The sequence below is a fragment of the Triticum aestivum genome, chromosome 7D, assembly GCF_018294505.1.
Source record: "Triticum aestivum cultivar Chinese Spring chromosome 7D, IWGSC CS RefSeq v2.1, whole genome shotgun sequence".
Lineage (NCBI taxonomy): Eukaryota > Viridiplantae > Streptophyta > Magnoliopsida > Poales > Poaceae > Triticum > Triticum aestivum.
In genome coordinates, this window is record NC_057814.1 from 61,091,459 (window position 1) to 61,117,519 (window position 26,061).

The following is a 26,061-nucleotide window of genomic DNA, read 5'->3' on the forward strand; positions in this document are numbered from 1 at the left end:
GGGTGGAGGGGGCTGGTTTCTTGCCCTCCAAGTCCATTGGGGCGTTGGCAAAGGTGGAGGAAAGAAATCCCATTATTTCCCTTCCCCACCGATTGTTATCCCACTTTTTTAGCGATCTTGATCTTAACCCATCGGGATATGATCTTATTCCTTCTAAGGTGAGATCTTGGTGCGCCTTGACCAGGCGTGTGGGGCCTTGCCCCCACTATCCACGTTCATGTGGGTCCCCCCATGCAGGTGGGCCCCACTTCGGAACCTTCTAGAACCTTCTCGGTACAATACCGAAAAATCCCGAACATTTTCCGGTGGCCAAAATAGGACTTCACATATATAAATCTTTACCTCTCCGGACCATTCCGGAACTCCTCGTGATGTCCGGGATCTCATCCGGGACTCCGAACGACTTTTGGATTTCCGCATACTAATATCTCTACAACCCTAGCGTCACCGAACCTTAAGTGTGTAGACCCTACGGGTTCGGGAGACATGCAGACATGACCGAGACGACTCTCCGGTCAATAACCAACAGCGGGATCTGGATACCCATGTTGGCTCCCACATGTTCCACGATGATCTCATCGGATGAACCACGATGTCGAGGATTCAATCAATCCCGTATACAATTCCCTTTCTCAATCGGTACGTTACTTGCCCGAGATTCGATCGTCGGTATCCCAATACCTTGTTCAATCTCGTTACCGGCAAGTCACTTTACTCGTACCGTAATGCATGATCCCGTGACCAAACACTTGGTCACATTGAGCTCATTATGATGATGCATTACCGAGTGGGCCCAGAGATACCTCTCCGTCATACGGAGTGACAAATCCCAGTCTCGATTCGTGCCAACCCAACAGACACTTTCGGAGATACCTGTAGTGCACCTTTATAGCCACCCAGTTACGTTGTGACGTTTGGTACACCCAAAGCATTCCTACGGTATCCGGGAGTTGCACAATCTCATGGTCTAAGGAAATGATACTTGACATTAGAAAAGCTCTAGCAAACGAACTACACGATCTTGTGCTATGCTTAGGATTGGGTTTTGTTCATCACATCATTCTCCTAATGATGTGATCCCGTTATCAGTGACATCCAATGTCCATGGTCAGGAAACCATAACCATCTATTGATCAACGAGCTAGTCAACTAGAGGCTTACTAGGGACATGTTGTGGTCTATGTATTCACACATGTATTACGGTTTCCAGTTAATACAATTATAGCATGAACAACAGACAATTATCATGAACAAGGAAATACAATAATAACCATTTTATTATTTCCTCTAGGGCGTATTTCCAACACGGAACCTGGTTTATTTGTTGTAGCAATCCGAAGAAAGGTGACTCCCAAAATTGGGACTCGATCCGCACACCCATTGCCTGATGGGTGATAAAGTGACGGCATGGCGATGCTGGTAAAGGTTGGCTTGCCGAGGCAAAGCCCTCGGTCCAGCTAACGTGACGAAGCTGGTCGGCCAGTGACACTGAAGTCTCCGGAGTAGGTTGATGAAGAGATGGCGAAGCCTCCGATCCAGCCGAGATGTCGAAGCCTTGATGTCGGCCGATGAGTCGAAGTAGGTCGGCGTGATGGACACTGGCTTGAAGGAGCAACAGTGCGGCCCTGCCGATGCAGGTCGTGACGTGGTCAATGTCGGCTTGATGAAGTGACCGTGCGGCGATGCCGGTGTGCCCGCTCCGTGTAGTTCGTGGGGCAGCGATGTTGGTGATAATTTATCCTTCGTGATGCCGAACTCTTGTTCGGCTTGCCGAGATGATGATCCGAAGAAGTTGAGCTCGGCTCAGCAAAGCGACGACGTGTCTAGCGCAGGTCGGCAGCTGTAGAGCAACGTTGTCGGGCTGGTTTGACACCAGCGCGATGGTGAAGATCATATTGGAAAAGACTTCAAAATTAGCGGGATGTGTTTGGGAACAAAACACAATACCCCATACAAAACTTCCTTCAAAAAGCATGTCCGAAATCCCGTTCATAAAAAAGATGAATTCGGGTCGGATTCGTTCTCGTGCAGAAAACAGATCCGAAAAGTGATGCACTAATCGGAAGGTTCCCGGAATTTGGACGGTCGGATCAAGCTGAAATTGTGAGGGGTGGTAGATATAGGAATTCCGCAGCCGATCAACGGTTGGATCTTCCAAAGGAGGTCCGAGCTAGAAGCTGGACACCACGCCCTAAACTCGTCCAGATTCCCGTCCAGATTTGAGAGGGCTCCGGTATATCGTGGATTGCCAGAGATTCCTTCATCGGAACTTGACAAAATTTTCCAGGGCTGTTGTAGACTCAATTCCGCACAATTCCACTGAAGCAATCGTTAAAACGACAATTGAGGAGGCGGTGGCGGCGGATACAAGTTTGCTGCCCAGAAAAACAGCACGGTCGCCCGAGGGCAATGTTGACGTTGAGCCCCCGAGCTCCCTGGATGATTCCTCCATGATCTTGTTAGAGATCGGAGTTGATGTTGATGAAGGCCCTCCTCCGAACATGACGATCGGAGGTAGGGCCGAGTCCTCGGTCCAGCCAAGGTGACCAGTCGAGCCAGCGACGAAGATGCCGGCGTCCCAGTTGACCTGCGGGCGAGCCATTGATCCTTTTGCCGATCACACAGCGGAACTCTCAATGAAAGCGCCAATGTCGGTGTCAAAACCGGTGGATCTCGGGTAGGGGGTCCCGAACTGTGCGTCTAAGGCCAATGGTAACAGGAGGCGGGGGACACGATGTTTACCCAGGTTCGGGCCCTCTCGATGGAGGTAATACCCTACTTCCTGCTTGATTGATCTTGATGATATGAGTATTACAAGAGTTGATCTACCACGAGATCGTAGAGGCTAAACCCTAGAAGCTAGCCTATGAATATGATTGTGTATATCTATCGACTAGCCTGGCCTCGGTTTATATAATGCACCAGAGGCCTAGGATAACAAGAGTCCTAGCCGAATACGCCGGTGGGGAGGAGTCCTTGTCTTGATCACCAAGTCTTGTGGAATCTTCCTTGTATGCGGCAGCTGTCCGAACTGGCCCACGTGTATCCGGCCATGGGGGTCCTCGGCCCAATCCAACTGATCGGGAGACGACGTGATGAGTACCCCCTAGTCCAGGACACCGTCAGCACCAGCAAAGTCCCTAAAAACGTGGTTGTGCCGGAGAAATCAGACAGCACCCCACTTATATTGGCTGTACAACCAGTGACACAAAACGTAGGACCGACTCCAGCAGACTGTACCCATACTTCACTGGCCACACCACTAGCCCCACCACACAGGACCTGCACTCCAGCAAAAGGTATGCCGATTTCAGTTGCCATAGCACCAGTTGTACCACAGAAAAATCCCACTCCAGCAAAAAGTACAGCAAGTCCACCGGCCGAAGACCTATCCCAAGTGCAGAGACGGCCAATTCCTCCAGATTGGAACCCCATTCCAGTTATTCCCAGTTTAAAAGACAATGCTTTCAATGTTGTTAGGGACTACGTGCATATATTCCCATCATTGGAAGATTATAGTGAAGACAAACACCATTTTCACATCTTCCTGTCCCACTTATGTGTAAGTGCTATTATTCATGGTGATTATTTTCCTGTTTTCTGCTGATTGAACACATCAATGATTTACATTACATTGTTGTAAGTAGGCGAGGGTCAATCTGAATAGTCATGACGAGCAAAGCTTGCTTGCACTTTTCAAGGAAGCATTGCAGCAGTATTGGTGTTACCTGAGGAAATCACACTTTGATGGCAAGTCTATAAACGAATTTTTGGTGAAGTCTCGTATGCTAAATTTAGAAGACATTGAATGGAAAAACCTTGTTATGCACTGGTCTCGTTCCGAGGATGAGGTACTGTCTATGATATCGCATGACAATTTGAACTTCTACTTTTCCGCATGTGCTTTACGGATCTTTTTTGCAGGAAATCTGCTCGAAAAAGAATTCTGGTTTGAAAAGAACGACAGGATATCGCAAATATGCTGCCCGCTGCTTTGCTCTTGTTAGTACCTGTTGTCATGTATCACTGTACTTGCATACATATCTGGTTCATTATGTGACAGCAGTATGCATGATAGCTTGCTTATCAATTGTTCGCTCCAAATTATCTGATCTGTATGAATGGTTACATTAGTGTAGAATATATCCAATGCCAATGAAATTTTTAAGCTCTGCATTGTTCTTGTAAGTACCTGTTGTCCTTTATCAGTGTACTTATATTGACAGGTAGTTGTTCATGTACCATCACTCTGCAGCTTATTTTTCTTTGCCCTCCATTTTCGACACATAAGATCTATATTTACTCTTACCATAAAGTTGGCTAACACTGATGGTACTGAAGAAGTTTAGCTCTGCATTGCTCTTGGCTGTACCTTTTGCCTGTATCGCTGTACTTACATTTATAGCTACTTGGTTATGTAGCATCGCTCTTCATCTTATCTTAAATATTCTCCATTTTTTCTTATATTGTCACATCTATATTTACTCTTAACAAAATGTAGAATAAAGGCAATGCTTATGATGAAGATTATGTGGTAAACTTCTTGAATTGCCCCCCCCCCATCAGCATGGACAAGGGCTTTATAGAGCCTTCCTTCACCAATAATGTAAGTTTGTCCTTCTCAAGCCTTCAAACTTTGTTGTGTATATTTGGTTAGGCATGACTGCAACAGCTATTTATTTTTGGTGTTTGCATCAAATTGCATGTTTAGAGTTTATTATGTACTCCAGTTCATAAACAAAAGTTTGTCCTTCACAATTTAAGTTTTCAGTTGTACAACCAAGTTCCTTCTTCATACCATGTAAATTAAACTGTACAAAGCAAGTGATCATATTTTGCCAATCTGAAATGGGATAAATTGATAGCACACTAACCATTGACACTTATGAGTTCTTGATCTGTAATCCAGTGGTGTTGTGAAGCTGCCAACTCCTTCACAATGTTATTTCCTGCCATGTCTTGACCTGAACAATACCATATTGTGTTAATGCTATTTTAAACTGTGTCACTTTATTCGTTAGTAAGAAATGTGATGAATTGCCAGCACTGATACTTATATGTGCAAAACATGTCATCTGTCTGCTTGTTTATCTTTCAGAGTGAGGAGGATATAAGTGTCAAACAAGTGCAGTCTCACCAGCTTGCTCAGCTGCTTGCGCTGCAGCTCCCGAGCAGGGCTAACCTTTCTTGAACTCTATTAAAGTGTTGTCGGTTTTGTATATTATTTTGCCGGCGTGTTTAGTTGCACTGGTGGCGATCTTTGATGCCCAGTGTATGTAATCTGCTGTCTGCTTGTGCTTTATTATCATAGTGGCGAACTTTGATGCCCAGTGGATGTAATATGCTGTAATTTCTTTATTGTATAGTCTAGGTTTTTTTTCTTATTCACGATGCTGCAGTTATTTTACTGTATATATATATCCTGTCTTCGCAGTAAACCGGCCAAACCGTAAAATTACGGTACATAATCGGGCCGTCATGCAAATCACCATGTATGATCCGCATCATGGGCCCCGTCATCTTGGTCCGTTAACAGGCCTAAATGTAAACTGGCCCACTAGTAGATTCGGCCCTTTAATAGGCCGAGTAAACCGCCGGCCCTATTTTCCCAAGAAAACTCAATGGGCCTTTAGGAGGGTGAAAAGTAGGTTGGGCCTGAAACATGCCGAACAGCTCACGGGCCAGCAGCAGGCCAAAATAGACCCCGGCCCATGAATGTGCCAATCAAATCATGGGCTTATAACAGGCCAAAATTGTCTCGGTCCTTGTTTGGCCTAATCAGATTATCGGCTGCGAGTAGGCCGGATGCAAACCGGGCCGTAGTTAGGCCCAACTATAAGATGGGCTTTTAACAGGCCGAAATTAATATAGGGTTGAAATGTTAAACGGGCCCTTAACAGGCCGAAACTAATATCAGGCCGAATTACTAAATGGGCCTTTAGCAAATGGGCCCAAAAGCATAGCGTCCGGTTGACGGGCCGAATCTTATATGGGCCATAATTTAGCCCAAAGCATCTTAAAGGGCCGGACCTGATCTGGGCCGTAATTTGGCCTAGAACGTGGTAGGCCTTTAACGGGCTGGATCTCATATGGGCCATTATTAGGCCCAGAACGTGGCAGGCCATTAATGGACCGGATCAAATATGGGTCGGCATTTGGCACAAAAAATGGCATCCAGTTAATGGGCCGGCCTACTAGGGTCCTCAAAATCTTGTGGGCCTAAAGCTGGGCCGGTCCATTAATGTCGGTGAAATCTCGTGGGCCTTTAGCTGGGCCGGCCCATTATGGTCCACAGAAATCTCTTGGGCCTTCACCTGGGCCGGCCCATTATGGCCCGCAAAAATCTTGTGGGCCTTTACCTGGGCCGGCCCATTATGGCCCGCAAAATCTTGTGGGCCTTTAGCTGGTCCGGCCCATTATGGTTCGCAAAATCTTGTGGGCCTTTAGCTGGGCCGGCCCATTTAAACTTTATGGGCCACTTTTGGGCCGGTCCATGTGTTAACATATCATAGGCACATCTCGCCCATTGGATGAGTGACACCTGTGCCAACAGGGAGCTGACACGTGTTTCCTACAACCAATGATGATTTCACACGTGGAAAATCCCCACTGGGGTTGTTAACGGGTTATCGGACCCAATAGCTTAACGGCGTTCTGTTACGGTGGATGCCACGTGTCGGTCACCCTTGATGAAAGCACTTCTGTGACACGCGATTTATCGTCATGGAAGTGGACACTTCTGTGATGATAATTTTGGTAATGTCATGGAACACTTCTACGACAGCACAGGTATGACTATCTTGATTCTGTCATAAATTTGTCATGGATGTACATGCATGACAGAAAACGTGACCTACTGTGACAAACACGTATCATCACGGAAGTGTATTTTTTTGTAGTGGGAGGGTGTCTGGCGGGTGCCAAATATGTTGACAGGTGGGCCGACCTCCCCGTTGCATGTGGGCGAGCACTCGAAAGGGCACACGTGAGCGCGATGAAATTCACTACATGACGAAGGCCATTTGTGCACCTGTGGTTCTCCCGGCATGGGCTCCCGAAGTGGGTCGCCCGGGTGCTCATTGTCCAAACAGATCGGACAGCACGGAGAGCCCCCGAGAGGCCTCGGCAGCACGCCATTAGGAAACACATAGTGTGAAGGTCAATCTCTCCTGTGGAAGCACCTAGGAGGCAGGTTGATGTAGGGTGGAACCCTAGATGGCCGATCTTTCATGAAAGGAGCGGATCCCATGATGAACACGAAGAACACGAGGAGAAATCACGAGGGGAAACACGAGAGAATCACTCAAACCAACAAGATTCGGTCACACATATGCTAGATCCTCGAAACACAAAGAGATACAAGATCCATGATCAACAAGGGACGATACAAGTAGCATGTTCTTCTCCGTGAGGAGGTCTTGAGGTCTTCCCGTTATGGGTCTTGAATCCGCTTAGGGGATCTTCTCCGTAGAGGTCGTGAACTCTGGTGGAGAAGTAACCAAGGGGATGAGCAAAATCTCTATCTCTAAATTGAGCTAATCCTTTGCTAACCCTAGAAAGAGGGAGAACGAGTATATATAGTCTAGGTGGGCGAAGGGGTACACGGGCCTCGGCCCTTTACTGTGCGCAGACAGATGGAGTCGGACGTCCGGGCGTCGGGCTGGATGTCCGGGCCTTCCTCAGCGGCCGGATGCCCGGGCTGGGGGGCCGGATGTCCGGGCAGGCGAGGGCGGCCTCGGTGCTCTCTCGATAGGGGGCGCCGGATTTCCGGGCTTCTGGCCGGATTTCCGGGTTGGGGCCGGATGTCCGGGGCCTGTAGGTACTTGGCGGCTGGGCGGCTACTATGGGTGATGTTCCAGGGGCCGGATGTCCGGGGTCATGTCTGGATGTCCGGGTCCTGGGAACTGTTCTTGACTCCTTCCGTTGGTTCTATTCATCCATGAACTTGGGGACTTGTCCGTCTTCACGTGCATCTTTGGGAGGGTTCTCTTGGTACCTAATCATGCACAACATTCCAGACTTAGGTAGTAGCCATGTCTCAAGTGGATCATATGTGATATCAATAAGGAAAGAAGTCACCTCGCTCTCGAGAGCTCTAGCTCGTGCTCGTGTCATAGGTCCTCTTGGCACTTTGTGAGACGATGGTAGGTCCATGGGGATGACCATAGGATGCTCCGCATCATCTCCCCTCCCTTCGGAAAGATTCGACCTCGGATCGAAATCTTCATCACCATGGTAGGGAGAGAGATCTTTGACGTTGAAGATGTCACTCCAGAGTACTTGTCGTGTGGGATGTCGATCTTGTATGCGTTGTTGTTGTAGCGTTCAAGCACCTTGAAGGGTCCATCAGCTCATGGTAGAAGTTTGGACTTGCGTTCGTTGGGGAAGCGGTCCATGCGAAGGTGTTGCCACACAAGATCTCCAATGTTGAATACCGTGGGTTGCTTGTTGAAGTTGAGCTTGGCCGTGAGTCGTTGTACTTGGCGCTCGATGGTGTGCCTTGTATCTTCATGGATCTTCTTGAGGTAGTTCACTCGGGCACTCGCATCCATGTTGATGCGCTCTTGTAGTGGTAGAGGAAGAATGTCCAATGGGGACAACGGGTTGAAACCGTAGACGACCTCGAAGGGGGACTTGCCGGTAGTCGAATGTCTTGCTCGGTTGTAGGCGTACTTGGCGATGGGTAGGCACTCCTCCCACTCCTTGATGTTCTTCTTGATCAACACGCGTAGGAGAGTGGAGAGCGTACGCTTGGTCACCTCTGTTTGGCCGTCGGTTTGAGGGTGGTATGCCGAAGAGAACAATATCTTGATTCCGAGCTTGGCGCATAAGGTCTTCCAAAAGTAACTCAAGAACTTGACGCCGCGTCCCGAGACAATCATCTTGCGTACTCCATGGAGACGTAGTATTTCCCTACAAAAGAGATTTGCAACATGTGAGGCATCGTCTATCTTGTTGCATGGAATGAAGTGAGCCATCTTAGAGAATCGGTCCACAACAACAAACACGGAATCTTTACCATTTCTAGATCTAGGCAACCCAAGGACAAAATCCATGCTAATGTCTTCCCATGGGTGATATGGCATTGTAAGGGGCATATAAAGGCCATGAGATTGAGCTTTAGACTTAGCTTTGCGACATGTAGAGCATCGGTTGGTGAAGCGTGCGACGTCGCGGAACATCTTGGGCCAAAAATAGTTCTTGGAGAGTGTAGAGAATGACTTGTCGCGTCCAAAGTGACGCATTAGTCATCCTCCATGAGATTCTTGCAAAAGTAACAAACGAAGAGAATACTCGGGGATGCAAAGTTTGTTAGCTCTCATAAGATAATCATCTTTGATGTAATAGCGTTCCCAAGATGTATGTGTCAAACATTTGGCATATGGAATAGCAAAAGTAGGATCATGCGCATACAAGTCTTTAATGTGCTCAAAACAAATTCAATTCAAGTTTGGTGACAAGCATGCATATGCGGGAAAGAGCATCCGCCACAACATTTTCCTTACCTTTGATATATTTGATGACATAAGGAAATGACTCAATGGACTCACTCTACTTAGAATGACGCTTGTTCAACTTAGTTTGACCCTTAAGGTATTTAAGTGTTAATTTCATGGTCGGTATGAATGACAAATTCATGAGGGCGAAGATAATGTTCGCATTCATGTAAAACTTGCACTAAAGCATATAGCCCTTTGTCATAGATGGGGTAATTGAGTTGCGGTCCAGAAAGTTTTTCGGTAAAGTAAGCAATTGGGCGATTCTCTTGCGTTAACACACCTCCTATACCATTACCGCTAGCATCGCAATGAATTTCAAAGGGCTTGTCAAAGTCGGGTAATGCAAGCACGGGAGCATGAGTAAGCAAATTCTTAAGCTCATTGAATGCGCTATCTTGAGATGGTCCCCAAACAAAGGGTGCATTTTTCTTAATCAAAGCATGTGAAGGAGATGCAATGGTGCTAAAGTCCTTAACAAATCTACGGTAGAAACCGGCTAAACCAAGGAAGCTACGTACTTGTTGCAAGTTGGTTGGTTGGGGCCAAGTTTTAATAGCATTGATCTTAGATTCATCAACATGAACACCCTTAGAAGACACAACAAAACCCAAGAAAACAAGCTTATCAACACCAAAAAGGCATTTTTCCATATTAGCATAAAGGCGCTCTTTTCTAAGAATTTGCAACACGGTTCTAAGTTGGGTGACATGATCTATGAGAGATTTTCTAAACACAAGAATATTGTCAAAATAGACCACAACAAATACACCAATATAAGGCCGAAGAACAAAATGCATGACTCGCATGAAAGTGCCGGGTGCTTCGGATAAACCCATAGGCATAACAAGCCATTCATATAAGCCAAATTTGGTCTTAAATGCGGTTTCCCATTCATCGCCTTCTTGGATGCGTATTTGATAGTATCCACTTTAAAGATCAATTTTAGAAAAAATTGTGGCTCCGCTAAGCTCATCAAGCATATCATCTAGGCGTGGAATGGGGTAATGATAATGCACGGTAATAGCATTGATAGGACGACAATCGGAACACATGCAATATGTAGCATCTTTCTTGGGAACAAGGATTACCGGGACGTCACAAGGGCTCAAACTTTCTCGTACATGGTCGTTCTCGATGAGTTGTTGTACTTGCCATTGGATCTCCTTAGTTTCCTCGGGGTTGACGCAGTAGGGAGCCTTGTTAGGAAGGGGTGCTCCGGGGATGAGGTCGATGCGGTGTTCGATGCCTCGTAGTGGAGGTAGACCCGGAGGTAGCTCATTAGGGAAAACGTCTTGGAATTCCTGCAATATAGAAGATAACACTAAAGGTAGATTGTGAGAATTGTTAGTTTTTGGTGCCTCGTCCTTGCACAAAAGGACATAGTGCATGACACTTGATGGGTTCTCACACACTTCTTTCATCTCACTTTTGGTGGCAAATAGGACTAGATTTTTCTTGTCGCTCATCGTGGAGGCACTCAATTTGGGCTTGTGGCGCTCACTCTCTTTGTGGTGGTTCGCTCTCTCACTACTCTCCCCAGGATGGGTGGCTTTCTTGTCGGCTATCACTTGACTTGGAGACATAGGTCGTAGCAAATACTCCTTTCCTTTCATCTTGAAGCTATATTGATTGGTCCGTCCGTTGTGGATGACGCCTTGGTCAAATGTCGTCCAAGAAGGAGGTGGCAAACGGACACGGAACAACATCACACTCCAAAGTGTCTTCATAAGCTCCGATCTTGAAGGAAACTTGCACCATATGCTCGACTTGGATAGTGCCGGAGTCGCTTAGTCATTGGACTTTGTAAGGATGCGGGTGCTTCATCTTGACCAATTGGAGCTTGGAGCATAGCTCTTCACTTGCCAAGTTATGACAACTCCCTCCATCGATGATGACCTTCACGGACTTTCCATTAATGCCGGCCTTGGTATGGAAGATATGGCATCTTTGGTCTTCATCTTGTTGATGTTGAAGTGTCTAGACCTTGGAGACAACAAGAGTGGGGCTCGAATCTTCGTCACAAAAGACCTGATCATCTTCATCATCGTTCACTTGTCGGTGAATGGCCACTTTCTCAAGGGCTTCCATTTCTCCTTCACTCATGGAGTCGTATGTACCATCGTCGTTGAAGATCATGGTGCACTTGTTGGTACACTCAAAGGACTTGTGGCCTCGGCCGCCGCATGTGAAGCATTTGAAGGAACTTGTCTTGATGGTCTCATCGGTTGGAGTAGATGATGATGAAGCTCTCGTCTTGAAGTTGCATGTACTAGGAGGACGACTTGAGGTTGTCGAAGTTTTCTTGTAACTTGACTTGTCTCCGTTGCTTGTAGATGGCTTGGTTGAGGTAGAAGGTGTTGGAGTCGTTGACGCTTGGTTGTTGGTGAAACCATAGGACTTGGATGAGAACTTGGCATACTTGAAGTCATCTTGCACTTGACGTTCCGCTTTGGTAGCTTGGTACACTAGCTCGATGGGGTTCGAGTATGGTTGAAAGTCGGTGATCCTCTTGATGGGATGATAGACTCCATTCAAGAAACGTGCCATAGTTTGCTCATCATCTTCGATGGCATTGGCTCGTATCATGGCAATCTCCATTTCCTTGTAGTACTCTTCAACGCTCTTGGTTCCTTGCTTGAGGAATTGGAGTTTCTTGAAGAGGTCGCGGTTGTAGTAGGTAGGCACGAAACATGCCCTCATGACATCCTTCATTTGCGCCCAAGTTGTGATGGGTGGTTCACGTCTTGCCTCTCGGTGCTCAATGACTTGTTCCCACCAAATGAGGATGTAATCTTGGAACTCAAGGGATGCCATAGCGATCTTCTTCTCTTGGTCATAGTTGTGCAAGCGGAAGATCTTGTCAACCTTCAATGCCCATGAAAGGTAATCTTCGGGATCACTGCTTCCGAAAAACTTGGGCATGGTGAACTTTAGCTTGCCGTAGCGTTGCTCTTCATTGTGTTGGGGTCGAGGGTGATGACGTCCTTGACAAGGAGGATTGTCTCCCTCAACTTGCTCTTGTCGTGGAGGATTTCCATTGTCTTCTTGCTCTTGGTGAACTTGAGGTTCTTGTCGAGCTTGTGGAGGAGCTCGTCGAGCTTGTGGAGGAGCTTGAGGAACTTGACGATGCACTCGTGATTGATAAATACTCTCTTGAACTTCATCCCTAAGTGTTTCTTCTTATCCGCGCCTATGGCGGTTGTGTGCGGCAACGACGCGGCTTGTGTCGTGGAGTGCACGTTGCGCCTCAAGTGCTTACGCTTCTCGCCGTAGTTGTTCTTGACGTTGTGCCTCGGCATCTTGCTCGTCTTGGTGTAGTATCGCTCGTTCTTCCTCTTGTTGGCGCAGATGTTGCCGTTTGTGTGCTTGCGCGAATGTAGCTTGGTTTTGACGATGTCGATGTTCTTGCGCTCGAAGTTGCTCTTGATGATCGGTGTCGTGTAGAGGATTGCGCTTTGCTTGACGATCTTGGCGCGCAGCTCGTCGAAGAGTGTTCGATGTTGGAGTACTTGAGCCGGAGATAGTGTCGTCGGAGTGTCGACTCGAGCGGCTCCGTCTTGAGTAGGATGAAGAGGTAAAAAAGAGCGGTTGACCAACAAGGCACGAATCTATTCCATTCTTGCATTGCTCTCTTGTTTTTGTTCGTCAAGCTTGTTGTCGAAGTAGTCTCTTGTACGTTGCTCGGAGAGGCGTAAGTCGGTGGCGAGATGGTTGATGTGGTCGCTCATTGCTTGTTGTTCTTGATGTAAAGCTCATTGTGCACCAAAGAGGTGGCTCTTGGTGACGTAGGAGATCATCTCGTCGTCTTGCTCGATGAAGAGTGGGTTGGTAGAAGAACTTGGCCTATCCATCATTCCAAGCAAATATGCGAGTGGGAGAAAGAGAAGAACTTATATCAAATGTACCTTGACCGATGTTCAAGATGGATCAATGATCACTCAAATGTGTAACAAGGAAATACCACAATTGGTACCAGTTCTTGTCGGTTCTCACACCTACGCAAGTAAAAGCTTATAGTGGAGCTCGGTTAGGATGGTGGCACAAAATTTGATGCAATTTTTAGTGAGCTTCAATAATGTTGGAAAAGATTCACAAATTTGCAAATGCAACAAGTAGACCAATAGCAAGATATGGTACACGGAAACACACACACGGATAGATAAATGGGGTCGTGCAACCAAGGATTGAGCCAAAATGTGGAATCCACAAAAATGCTCTTGTTGCACAACACTAGAGAGACGCTAGCACGATTGCACAATAGGCGGATATGAAACTTGTGCACAACCTACTAAGCAAAAAATGCAACAACTTCTATGCCAAGTATGCTATATGTACGGTATTCCGATGGTATGATCCAAGATGATCGAGTATGACAATCTTAATGTAGTATGATGCTATGGTTCTTGCCTAAAAGATCTTTGCTTAACTTTTCTTTTTGCTTAAAAGTTTGTTTGGCTCTTTGTCTTTGGAACTCTTTTCTCATGCAAAACTTCACGAACCAAGATAGCAATTGCGTATGCGATGACAACTTTGTGACACAAAAGATGATACCAAGATATATATACCAAGATGATATGGTAAGTATGCAATGGGAAGTATGCACTAATGTGCACAAGTGACATTGCCGGCAATACTCAAAGGCCTCGATAGGCAAGATACGCAAAATTGGGCTATGGTGGTTATCAATGTAATGGCAAGGCGTAGACCAAGATGTCGTCGAGATTACCGTCCTTGCTTACGGTTGAGGGTGTCGAAATTGTTGAGCGGTTGTTGTCGACGACGAGTCCGTGGCGAAGATGAGCGGCAGTGATGTTGATGTCGAACCGTCCCTAAGTAGCCGAAACACGTTAGGAAACAGAAACCGCAACTCAAATTCTCAAAGCAAAACATGTCAAAATTGTCGGAGTTGGTAGCGGTTAAGCGATGGTGGTATTTGCAGAAAGCGGTGGTGATATGCGGAAGTGATGGTGGTATGCGGAAGTGTAAGTGGGTACCAGATCAAAATTTGGTGAGAGTTGGGCGGTAAACGGTGCGGTGGAAGGAAGTGATATTGTCAGGGGGCGGATGTCTGGGCTCTGGATCCGTGGATGAACTTGATGAACTCATTGGGAAATCGAAATTCTGGGGCAAAATTCGAGAGATATTATGGATGGAAATTGGGAAAAGGATGGGGGAAAGCTAGATCTACTTGCAACACACGAAATCCACGGATCAAATCCAACAAAACTTCATCACAACAACAAATCAAAAAAATTTGGGGGGCTATTTTTGTGGGGAATTTTTGAATTTGGGACAAAATCAACAAAAACAAGGCTAGAAAACGAAGATAGGGAGGCTCCGAAATCGTGATCAACGTGGCTCATGATACCAAGATGATGTAGGGTGCAACCCTAGATGGCCGATCTTTCACGAAAGGAGCGGATACCGCGATGAACACGAAGAACACGAGGAGAAATCACGAGGGGAAACACGAGAGAATCACTCAAACCAACAAGATTCAGTCACACATATGCTAGATCCTCGAAATACAAAGAGATACAAGATCCATGATCAATAAGGGACGATACAAGTAGCACATTCTTCTCCGTGAGGAGGTCTTGAGGTCTTCCCGTTAGGTGTCTTGACTCCGCTTGGGGGATCTTCTCCGTAGAGGTCGTGAACTCCGGTGGAGAAGTAACCAAGGGGATGAGCAAAGCTCTATCTCTAAATTGAGCTAATCCTTTGCTAACCCTAGAAAGAGGGAGGAGAAGGAGTATATATAGTCTAGGTGGGAAAAGGGGTACACGGGCCTCGGCCCTTTACTCTGCGCAGACAGACGGGGCCGAATGTCCGGGCGTCGGGCCGGATGTCCGAGCTGGGGGGCCGGATGTCCGGGCTGGCGAGGTCAGCCTCGGTGCTCTCTGGATAAGGGGCGCCGGATTTGCGGGCTTCTGGCCTGATTTCCGGGCTGGGTCGGATGTCCGGGGCCTGTAGGTACTTGGCGGCTGGGCAGCTACTGTGGGTGATGTTCCAGGGGCTGGATGTCCAGGTCCAGGGAGTTGTTCTTGACTCCTTCCGTTGGTTCTCTTCATCCATGCACTTGGGGACTTGTCCGTCTTCACGTGCATATTCGGGTGTGTTCTCTTAGTATCTAATCATGCACAACATTCCGGACTTAGGTAGTAGCCACGTCTTGAGTGGATCATATGTGATATCACTAAGGAAAGAAGTCACCTCGCTCTCGAGAGCTCTAGCTCGTGCTCATGTCATAGGCCCTCTTAGCACTTGGTGAGACGATGGTAGGTCCATGGGGATGACCATAGGATGCTCCACATCACGGGTACTCCAACATCCTTTATAGGAGTAATGACCCGCATTAGTATGCCTTGTTAGAGTTACAAAGCTAGAATGTCATGATGCAATTTGTTATTCATGACCGATTTGCCACAAACATGCAAGGAAAACAACAAAATATGAAATCACTTCAGCTTGGGAAACGTTAGAGATCATTTGGCACAAGTTTTCTTTAGAATTCTCACATAACTTTACCACTAGAAAACGAGGCGTGGTCGTCGCCTCCCTTTTCAAGAAAGGACTTAGGATTCCTCACACCCCACCCCACCTGCGCCATCTCCAGTCCACCTCGTCTCCAGTGGCCCTAGGGCCATGGAGTCGTGGTGGACCCGGGCTCTTGCTGGAGGGAGGGATCTTGCTATTTTTCTTGTTGTTTTTGTGAGGTCCTATAGGGTTTGTGTCCTACTCAGAAAGACGAATGGCGGTGGCTCCTTGAAGATTGAATAAGGTTCTCCCCGCCTGATCCCTGTTTCGATGATGTTTCTAGAATCATCAGAGGGCACGCGGAGGTGTGTCTCCAACATATCTCGTGGGATTCGGTCGGTGCTGGTCTTCGGTGGATCCGCCTGGATCCGGCCTTTGTTTGTCTTTATTCGTGTGTCTGCGGGTTGGATCCTCTCAATCTATACTTCTCTTCACCGACGATGGTTGTTGTTCTTGTGCGCTGGTTCTATGGGGCCTTAGCACGAGGACTTCCTGACTGTCTACTATAGCATGCTTGGTCCAGCTCCGGTGAGGGAGGGGTGATGACGACGTCGCACATTCGGCTCACTCCAGTACTTGTAATCATTGCTAGGTGCTCTACAAACATGCATGTTTATTAATTCTCTGTTCTTTGTACTGCCATGACATTGCAAATAGATCGGAAGTTTTCTCGAAAAAAAGAAATGTTACCAGTAGAAATGTATTACCTTTGGATACATTCCACAGTCCCTGGGCGTCAAGGATAGCCTCCGCCATGATCACCCAGGAGGTGTAGCTCGTCATTGTCAACGACTCAACGGCGGCAGCTGTAACGACATCGCCCCGCCACCACCACTGTGAGGGACGAGCGACATGGCCGCCGGTGATCGCCTCGAACCGTAGCTCTGATGCCAATTGTTGTTGTCTAACCCTAAACCCTAGCTCTCTCTCTCTCACCGTAGCACTCTCTCCTCTCTCTGGTGCACTCGAATGACACAAGGAAGAAGAAGACCGGAGGAAGAAGAAGGACACAGGGGACACGGTGGTTTTTCCGGCGCAACGACGCCCAGCGCAACAACGCCAATTTCACGAGCACGTACTCGACACCACACCCATTACAACGAGCTCCACATGGGTCTTATACCCAGGGCCAGCAGTGGGCACGACCCACGCTCCCACCCAGTCCACGCACTTGATTCGGCCCGCTCTGGCCGTTCCCACAACGCGCACACACGCGCGGGGATCGCGCCGAGCCCGCAACGGATCAGTGCCAATCACCCCGTCCAGCTCGCCAACGGCCTGGACCTGGTCTGGTGCCTCGGGCGCACACACGCGCATTCGCACCCCCTGCTCTACCTACGCACGCACACATACAACCCAGACCTGCCCCGTACACTGGTCGGATACAGGTCAGACTATGGCCAGAGTATGGACTTGTCGGAACATGGCCAGACAATGGCCAGACATTGGCCAGACACTCACACACGCACGCACGCCACGCATCCGATGCGTGCCCCGCACGCACACACGTACACCCGATGCGGTCGCCGTGGCTTATTGCCAACATGAATTAATTGTGTGTGTTTATTTAGAGGGGTCTATCAATTTGGGAGCATGGCGGTGTGGCAACCGGCTCACGCGTGTCCGACGTGCTCCCCAGTGTTGCCGGCGTGGTCAGCATCATCGCTGCTCGCCGCACAGTAAGTGTTCGACGAAATGTATGAGTTAAACAAATCTTTGCTCCAGTGAGTTTAGGGGATCGCTAGAAACGACCAAAATTTAGGAATAGAAGTACCCCACGAAAGGATAGTGGGACGTTTACTTCTCTAAATTTTAAGGGATTGGTTAGAGATGCCCTAAATGCCGGAGTCAGATACATTACTGTTCATGATAGGTCTTCTCGTCTGAACTGAGAGCTGCTGTCATCACAAAAAACGTATTATAAGCACTATATATTTGAAATTTTGAATGGAGGGAGTATGGAATTACAGAATGAGCACACAAAGGACGGTCCTTGCACGATTTATGGACGATAGAGCCAGTTGAGCCATTCATCACATCTGATGCGTGGATTTGCACCTTTGGATCATCGCTCGTGCAAGGATCGTGCAAAGACTATCGTTCGTCAAGTAGTTTCGTTACAGAACTAGAATGTCACGATGGAATCTTGTTGTCCGTGACCAATTTGCCACATACCACTACTAGAAAAAGGGGCTTTTGGCCCGGTTGGTAAGGCCCTTTAGTCCCGGTTTAGGGTCGTTACTAATGCCTCTACCCACGTGGAGCTCCACCTTTAGTCCCGGTTGGTAACACCAACCGGGACTAAAGAAAATTTTATGATTTTTTTGAAACATTTTTTAAAAAAAAAATTAGAATTTTTTTTATTTTCAAATTTCTGAATTATTTTAACCTCTAATCTCTAATCACCACCCCTCATCACTGCTCAATTTATCCTCTAATCTCTAATCACCCCTCATCATTCCAAATCATCTAACTTCCCGGACGGTCACCCATCCTCTCACTACTCCAGCCTGAGTACGCTTAACTTCCGGGTTCTGTTCTCCCTCGTTTCCAAGTCTGCACTTATTGTTTTCCTGACAATAGTAAGTTGTCAATCCTATTAACCCTCGGGAATTTGGCTTGAGCATGAAGTGACACATTTCACTGTTTGAGTCTGAAACTATTGTTTTAAAAAACAATAATTATTTAATAACACTAATATTTCTTGAATAATTAGTTTGACCATTGTTTGACCAGAGTTTGACCAGATTTGACCTAAATTAAAAAAACTGAAATAATTATTTAGTAACACTAATATTCTAGAATAATTAGTTTGACCATTGTTTGACCACGGTTTGACCACAGCTTGACCAGATTTGACCAAAATTCAAAAAAACTGAAATAATTATTTAGTAACACTAATATTCTAGAATAATTAGTTTGACCATTGTTTGACCATAGTTTGACTAGATTTGACCATAGTTTGACCAGATTTGACCAAAATTCAAAAAACTGAAATAATTATTTAGTGACACTAATATTCTAGAATAATTAGTTTGACCAGATTTGACCACATTTTTTCCAAAAAAAATTGAAACTATATTTTTTTGTTACTAGTGGCGCACCTAGCAAATGGTGCGCCACTAGTAAGTTTGAAATTTTTTCGATTTTTTTCCACTCTAGATCTTAAAAGCCCCGTAACTTTTTTTCTGTTAGGTTTTTGAGGATTTTGAAAATGTTTAAAGGGGTACCCCGGTTAAATTCGGATGTAACTTTTTGAGTAGATGATTTTTTATATAAAAAACTTTTTAATCTGAGTTCGTATGCAAAAGTTATGCCCAGTTTACAAATTCCAGAGAGATTTTGCAAATAAAGTCGAAATTCATATTTGTAAATTTTCCCAACAACTAGACCACATATCACATGGGAAACTTATTTTATTTTATTTTTTTGACATTTCCATCATTTTTTTTTTCTAAAACTGAAAAGGCGGTCCACAGGGAGGGAGGGGGGTAGGGTTTGAAAATAGGACCTTTAGTACCGGTTCGTGCCATGAACCGGTACTAATGCCTCAAAGCCCATTAGTACCGGTTGGACCTTTAGTCCCGGTTGGTGCCACCAACCGGTACTAATGGGCATCGCACCCTTTAGTCCCGGTTCGTGGCACCAACCGGGACTAATGCCTTAGCCGCACGAACCGGGACAAATGCTCACATTAGTCTCGGTTCGTGACTGAACCGGGACTAATGTGAATACTGCCCTGTGACCAAAGCCCTGTTTTCTACTAGTGTACGTGCGTGGAAGACTGCAAAATATGAAACCACTTCAGCTTGGGAAACGTAAGACAGAATTTGGCACAAGTTTTGTTCAGAATGCTCACATAACTTTACCACTAGAAACCATAATATGGATTAACATAAGCGGGTGGAACTTAACTAACGGGACACAAGTTCTTATTCATGCCAGTAGATGGCTAAATTGGATCAACTAACTTAGCAGTGCAAACCCAGGAGGCCAGAACCAAAAGTACACCCGCTAAACACAACTAGTACTATCTGAAGACTCCAATGCATAAGCATTCAGATCCTTAGCGCTTTAGACTTGTTAATTCTTCTAGGAGCCAGCTTCTTGATGTTTCAGGCTTGTTTTCTTCTTCGAGCCACCAGCTTCTTGATCCTCCAGACTTGTTTTCTTCGTGTTGGAGCTACCAGCCTGAAAACGGCAAATATCAAAGACAAAATCAAATAAGTTGTAAGATGGAGGTACTGAATAGGAGACTCCAACACGCGATTCAAAACTGCCAATATATCATTTCATTGCAACCATTTCGTGTTTGACTGTGGTTGCAGTTTGTTGGGGATCCGCTAACTTCAAGTGTATGGTGCCGCTGACTTGGCCACTTGTGAGCCATCTGATTTCAAATCAACGACTCAGAGTTGGTGCCCAAGTTGCCACTCTAGCTCAGTCAGCCAAGCTGCGCGGGTCACACTTATGGTATGGGCTGCTCTAAAACAACTCGAGAATTTTGTAAAGTTTTGTCAGCCAATTTGGAGAGAACATGTGAAGAGAAGTGGAAAACACCAATGACCGTACTAGTCGGTGATGAGTAGTTTATATGATTGGGCAATTTTGAAATGACCCGGCCGGGTAACATTAGCTTGGTTAGTTAAGAAAGGGTTCTAGCACTTTTCTGAAATTTAGATTAGTCACTGGATCAACAACTAAGAAATGGAGTATGGCTAAATAAAAAAGAGCAGACCAATCCACAAACAAGTGATTGTTAGCAAAATGTTCTAATAAACAGTACCACTTCTAGAAAAAAAGATGTTTTGCAAGAGATAAAAGTGCAGTCAAGCAAGAAAATGAGAGGAGAAACAATTTTGGCGCACCTTGAGGGTGGGGCGTGGCCATGCCATGAAATAGGGGCGCACCCATCCACTGGATGTGAAGAAGTCTGCCTCCAATTGCAACTTAGGCTGGAGGGCGTTCTTGATGAGGCGAAAGGCACAATAGTGGAGGGCGCCATTCTCGATGCCCATGGAGATCAGCACGACGCCGGCGGTCACACCGCAAACCTTCTTTACATGGCTTAGAAGCGGATACCATTTCGAAGCATCCACCTCCCACTGCTGCTCCCAGGACTTGTCCTCCTTCCGGAACCACACCCGCAGGAGACTGTGTACCATGGCCACGAGGCAGGTTGTGCCGTCCTCCGTTTCCCCGACGACGCACAAGGACGGATCGGAGTCTAGGTTCTTCGGGAGAGCGACGTGGCAGAACTCCATGGAGCCAACATGGAGGGAGGTGAGCCGAAGTAGTCTAGACCCCCTCCAATAGATGCTCCCACCGCTGTGCACGGGCCACCTGTGGTCGTCACTCCTCGGTGCAGTAATGCCTTCGGGCGCCCGCGTGTGGGAGCACCACTCGCCTGTCCGGGAGCTGTAGACGTGTGCGAGCACCCGGCCGCTCCGGTTCTCCAGCGAGAGCACGCGGAATGAGGTCGGACTGACGCTGCAGGCCGGGAGGAAGCAGTGGAACTGGGACGAGTTGCTGGTGATGCTCTTGTGGTTGTGGGTTATGCGCAGTCGCGAGTGGGAGATCGGGTCGAACACGACCAAGTAAGGGTCGCTGCTGAGGAGTAGGAGGCCGTGGCGGCAGTCCATGATGCGCCACTTGTACTCCTCGAAATCCGTGAGATGGAAGTCCCCGCGGCGGACGACGGCAGCGAGGTGGCGGTCGCGGCGGAGGAGCGCGCGGTGGAAGGCGGGGACGGCGCCGCGGGGGCGGGGGGCCGACACGAAGTAGCCCAGTAAGGGAGCCCGGGAAAGGAAGCGGTCGGAGATGGCAGGGGAGGAGGCAACGCTGCACAGCCGAGGGCTGGCGAGGGCGGCGCTGGCGAGCGAGGGCAGCGACGGGAGGCGGATGAGGATCTCGCCGAGCATGTCGTCGCCGAGAGACATGAGGGAGGTGGGCTCTGATCGCGCTTGCGCTTGCGGCTGGTACGGCCGTTGGTTGCCATCTCAAATTCTCAATGGCGCAGAATGGCGATGGCGAGGTGTAGGTGCTCGGAGCGTCGGAGGCGGAGGAGAGTTATATGGAGCTAGCGGCACGGGAGATTGAGAGGATCTAGGAGCATTGGTAGATGCGACCTGTCATGCACCAATGGTCGCATCTTGGCACCGTTCATGCTGGCCAATCGAGTAGGAGCATTAGATGCGACCTGCATGCACCAATGGTCGCACCTTGCAACTTCCATGATGACCAATCGAGTGGGCGCACAGCTGCACAAGTGCTTCCTTGATGATGGCACGAGGAGTCAAAGCGGCATGCGCTGCTTCATCGAATAAACAAGAACTTGGTCGACTGGAGTTTAGTGCTAGAATTTAAATATATAGTTTGTGGTCATCTAAGTAGACTCAAACGTGCAGAAACAATCACAGTAAGCATATGCAAATGTATCCATGTGCATGCCCAGTGAAAAATAACATGTTGCCGTCTATAAGCCGAGTGTACATTATTGTGTACTCGGCTTATGCAAATGTAAGCCAAGTATCAACAAAACTACACTCAGCTTACATAGGGCACTCGGCTTATCCAAGTATAAGCCGACTCCCGCCCAAAAAACACACCGTTTATTTCATGAAAAACACTCGGCTTACATGCAAGACTCGGCGAACTAACTGCCACGTGGTCACTGTCAACCACATGACAGCTTCATGACAGCGGGCACTATAATTAATTAGTGAAACGCCTAACATTCAAGCGTTATACAGTGTAGTGCAGCGCCCCTATGTCAGGAGCAAGCCCCAGCCAGTACAGAGAGCAAATTGGGGCTGGTCAGTCCATTTTGCCACGGTATTTTCACCAATAGTTCAGTTTGTGAGATACTTTGGTCTCAAGGTCAAATGTGTCCATTTTGCCACGATAGTCATAGTTTGAAAAACTAAACTGGTGAGGCCGTCGTCGGATGAGATTGTTCTAATCGAACCTCCAGTTCATCGGTCCATTTGCCAAAAAAAGAACAAAAATGTTTAAAGTGTATTTTCAATTTTTGACCTCACATCAAATGAATACACATGATATTGGATCAAAACCATTAATAAATCAAAAGTATTGGACACCCATAAGTGCCACACGTGTGGGCGTTAGGGGGTCTGCCCACACATTTTGTGTGGTGTATAAGAGGAACAGCTCACACACCTACGTGTGGGCAAAACAAGTAATGCTCACACACCTCTTTTTTCCCTCCCGATCCCTCTCAGACGCGTGCGTGTGGGCGAAATAGATAACGCCCACACGCCCCGTACGTCAGGCCTCGTACCTCGTGGTCCCGCACGCCCCGCGTGACAGTCACCGCGCGTCCCGCAGTTGCCATGGTCTAGGTTCGTTTAACTGTAGTTGCCATGTCGCTGAACTTCGGTTGCCATGTCGGACAACTACAGTTGCCATGGTTGCTCAACTGCAGTTGCCGTGTATGGTCTGGTCTACTGCAGTTGCCATGATTTCAAAACTTTAGGAGTTGCCACCCACTAACACTAGGCAGTTGCCATGTAGCACTACAAAAAGGCATGGCAAAAAAACATGTTCGGGTAAAAGAGAGAGTTGTCATGTGCTCACAAGCACGCTAGGGCAGTTGCCATGTAAAGAGAAAGAGTTGCCATATGCTTACGTGCACACTAGGACAGTTGCCATGTACCATGCAAAAACACATGACAACTCGGGTAAAAGAGAGTTGTCATCTGCTTACAAGCAAAGCTAGGGCAGTTGCCATGTACCCTGCAGAAACACATGGCAACTGCCAGCTTTGGTGTGGGCGAGGAGACGAGCGTGTGGGCGAAGTGATAAACGTCCACACACCAGCACCCTCTGCTTGCGTGAAAACTGATGTGTGGGCGAATTGCTAAACGCCCACACACCAGCCCCTGTGTGGTGAAAAAGGACGTGTGGGCGACCGGATGAATGCCCACACACCAGCTTAGTCCTACGTGGCACACAAAAACTGTTAGAATGTCGTGCAGAATTGGTTGGACGAGGATCCATGCATGTGGGTGAGTTGCCAGACGCCCACACGTGTGGGCGTTAATGTTTTCGAAAGTATTACTAGCCTAGTTGATTACTGGGCCTTTAGCATGCCTTACCTCAAGCAGGTCAGGTCTTTGATTTCTTGTTGATGTCCTATTATTTTTTCGATTTCTTAAACGACTTTTCAAGACGCATGTTTTCAATTTTTTGGTCGGACTGCCGGTTTGGTGCAGTTTTTAAAACTATGTCTACATGATGCATACATCTAATCTGATGAGGCACAAACTAGCGAGATGTTAATTCGCGCGTGTAGATGGCCCGATCTTTCACGGCGATACTTGATCAACAGTTCGCCCCCTTGTTCCTCCTTGCTACCTTCAAGATAATTTTCACCTGTGTACGAAATTACACAAACAAAAATAATGCCCCCTCGGATCAGCACGTAGGCGTCGATGTGATGATCAACCCTGCATCGCTAGTAAATTTCCACGATGGAAAAATTACAGATAATACACAAGCGGGGAGGAACCTAGCCGCCGCCGCCCCAAGTCCCCTCCGAGCACTCCCTCCTCCCCCGCCGCCGCCACAGGACGCGGTCGGGCAAAGCCCTGCCGTCGTCGTCAGCGGCGGGTCTTCTCGCCCCTCGAGTGCAGGGTCCTGGCGCGGGCCGAGGCCGCTGGTCCGGGGCGCCGCGTGCTCGCGGGTCGCGGTGGCGCGACGGAGGGCCCTCCGGCGGTGCTGCTTGGAGACCTCTGGTGGCGTGGCTGGCTGCGCGGAGGTGGGGCGTGCCCTCGGCGCCGATGGCTGCGGATCGAGGTCCGCCTGGATCTGGATCGAGTGACTGGCGGCTGTGGGCGGCGCGGGTGGTTTGTGCGCAGGCGGCCTGGGCAGCGAGGATCTGCGGCCCGGTCGCCTGCTCCGGCACGTGGTGGAGTGGCTCAGGTGGCCTGTACAGCGCTCGGGCGGTGGCGCGTGGGCTTGCTCGCGGGCAGGCCGGGGGGAGATGCGGCGGCAGCTGCACCATGAGGTGGGGCCGGTGGACGTCGAACCATGGGGATTGTGTGATGTGCAGTGCTCTGGATCTACTCTGATTTGGATGTGTGGAGGAGCTCCGGGCGAAAGTCTAGCACTGACTTCGGGTCGGTGCCGGCAACGGCGGCGCCATGGTGTCGTTCCCCTTCTTGAAGGCGATGTCGTGGAGCTCCATTACACGACTCTCCGGGAGAAATCTCTAGCTTCGGATGGTCGAAGCGGGCGATGACGGCGGCTACGTCGTTTCCTTCTTTGAGGCATCGCCTTGGAGAGTCAGAATATTGCGGTTTGCACGGATCCCTTCGCCGGCGGGGACAGTGGACGTCGGGGCGGCGGCTCCGGGTGGTTTCTGATTGTGCGCCGAGATGGCGATCTCAGGAACAATGCGAGTGGCAGCTCTATGAGGTGGGTTCTATCTCGACATTGGTTGGGTGGCATCCTTGTTCCTCTTGGGCGGTGGGGGTGTCGGCTCGGTCGATGCGCCCTAGAGGGGGCGGTCTGACTTTATGTCGGGGCGGCGGCCCCGGATGTGGTGCGACGTTCGTGGTCTGCGAGCGGTTGCCCTGAGCAGCGTGGGCTGCGGGCAGCTGGGCTGTGCGGCGTTGCTGCTCGAGGGGAGTGGTGGTATGTCGGGGCGGCGGCCCCGGAAGGTGGTGCCGGTGGAGTGCGCTGGGCGCGACGGAGTGGTGGATGTCGGGGCGGCGGCCCCGAGAGGATCACTGTGGCGACCAGGCTTCTGTGGCAACGATGATGGTGGGAGCAATGTCGGCGACGTGGCAATGGTTGCGGTAGTCGGCTCTTCTCCGGCGTGTTCACGGTATTGCCTCGGTTTGTTTGTTGCTGTGGAGTCGAAGCTGCGGTGGCGGGGCCCTGTGGCATACGATGACTGGCTGCAAGTGGCCCGTTCGGCGATCTTTCGTGGCGCCAGCTTTCGCCTAGTGTTTTTTTGAGTTCTCCGTCAGAATCGGAGCTGTGCTGTCTGGCTGCAGGT

At 48.4% G+C, this 26,061-nt stretch overlaps 1 protein-coding gene across 1 annotated transcript; it reads right to left on the reverse strand.

Moving 5' to 3' along the window:
* Window positions 1–19,985: 19,985 nt before the first annotated feature.
* On the reverse strand, window positions 19,986–21,976 carry LOC123170794 (uncharacterized). The gene is made up of 2 exons (XM_044588551.1): window positions 20,906–21,976; window positions 19,986–20,228 (listed from the first exon to the last, which is right to left on the reverse strand). The coding sequence occupies exons 1-2, from the start codon at window positions 21,974–21,976 to the stop codon at window positions 20,130–20,132; spliced, it is 1,170 nt and encodes a 389-aa protein (XP_044444486.1). The 3' UTR covers window positions 19,986–20,129.
* Between the last annotated feature and the right edge of the window lie 4,085 nt (window positions 21,977–26,061).

Coding starts and splice junctions, on each gene's coding strand:
- LOC123170794 (XM_044588551.1), bottom strand. CDS start 21,976: ATGTCTCTCGGCGACGACATGCTCGGCGAGATCCTCATCCGCCTCCCG. Junction 20,229..20,905: donor GGCCACGCCCCACCCTCAAG/GTGCGCCAAAAT, acceptor TGCCGTTTTCAG/GCTGGTAGCTCCAACACGAA.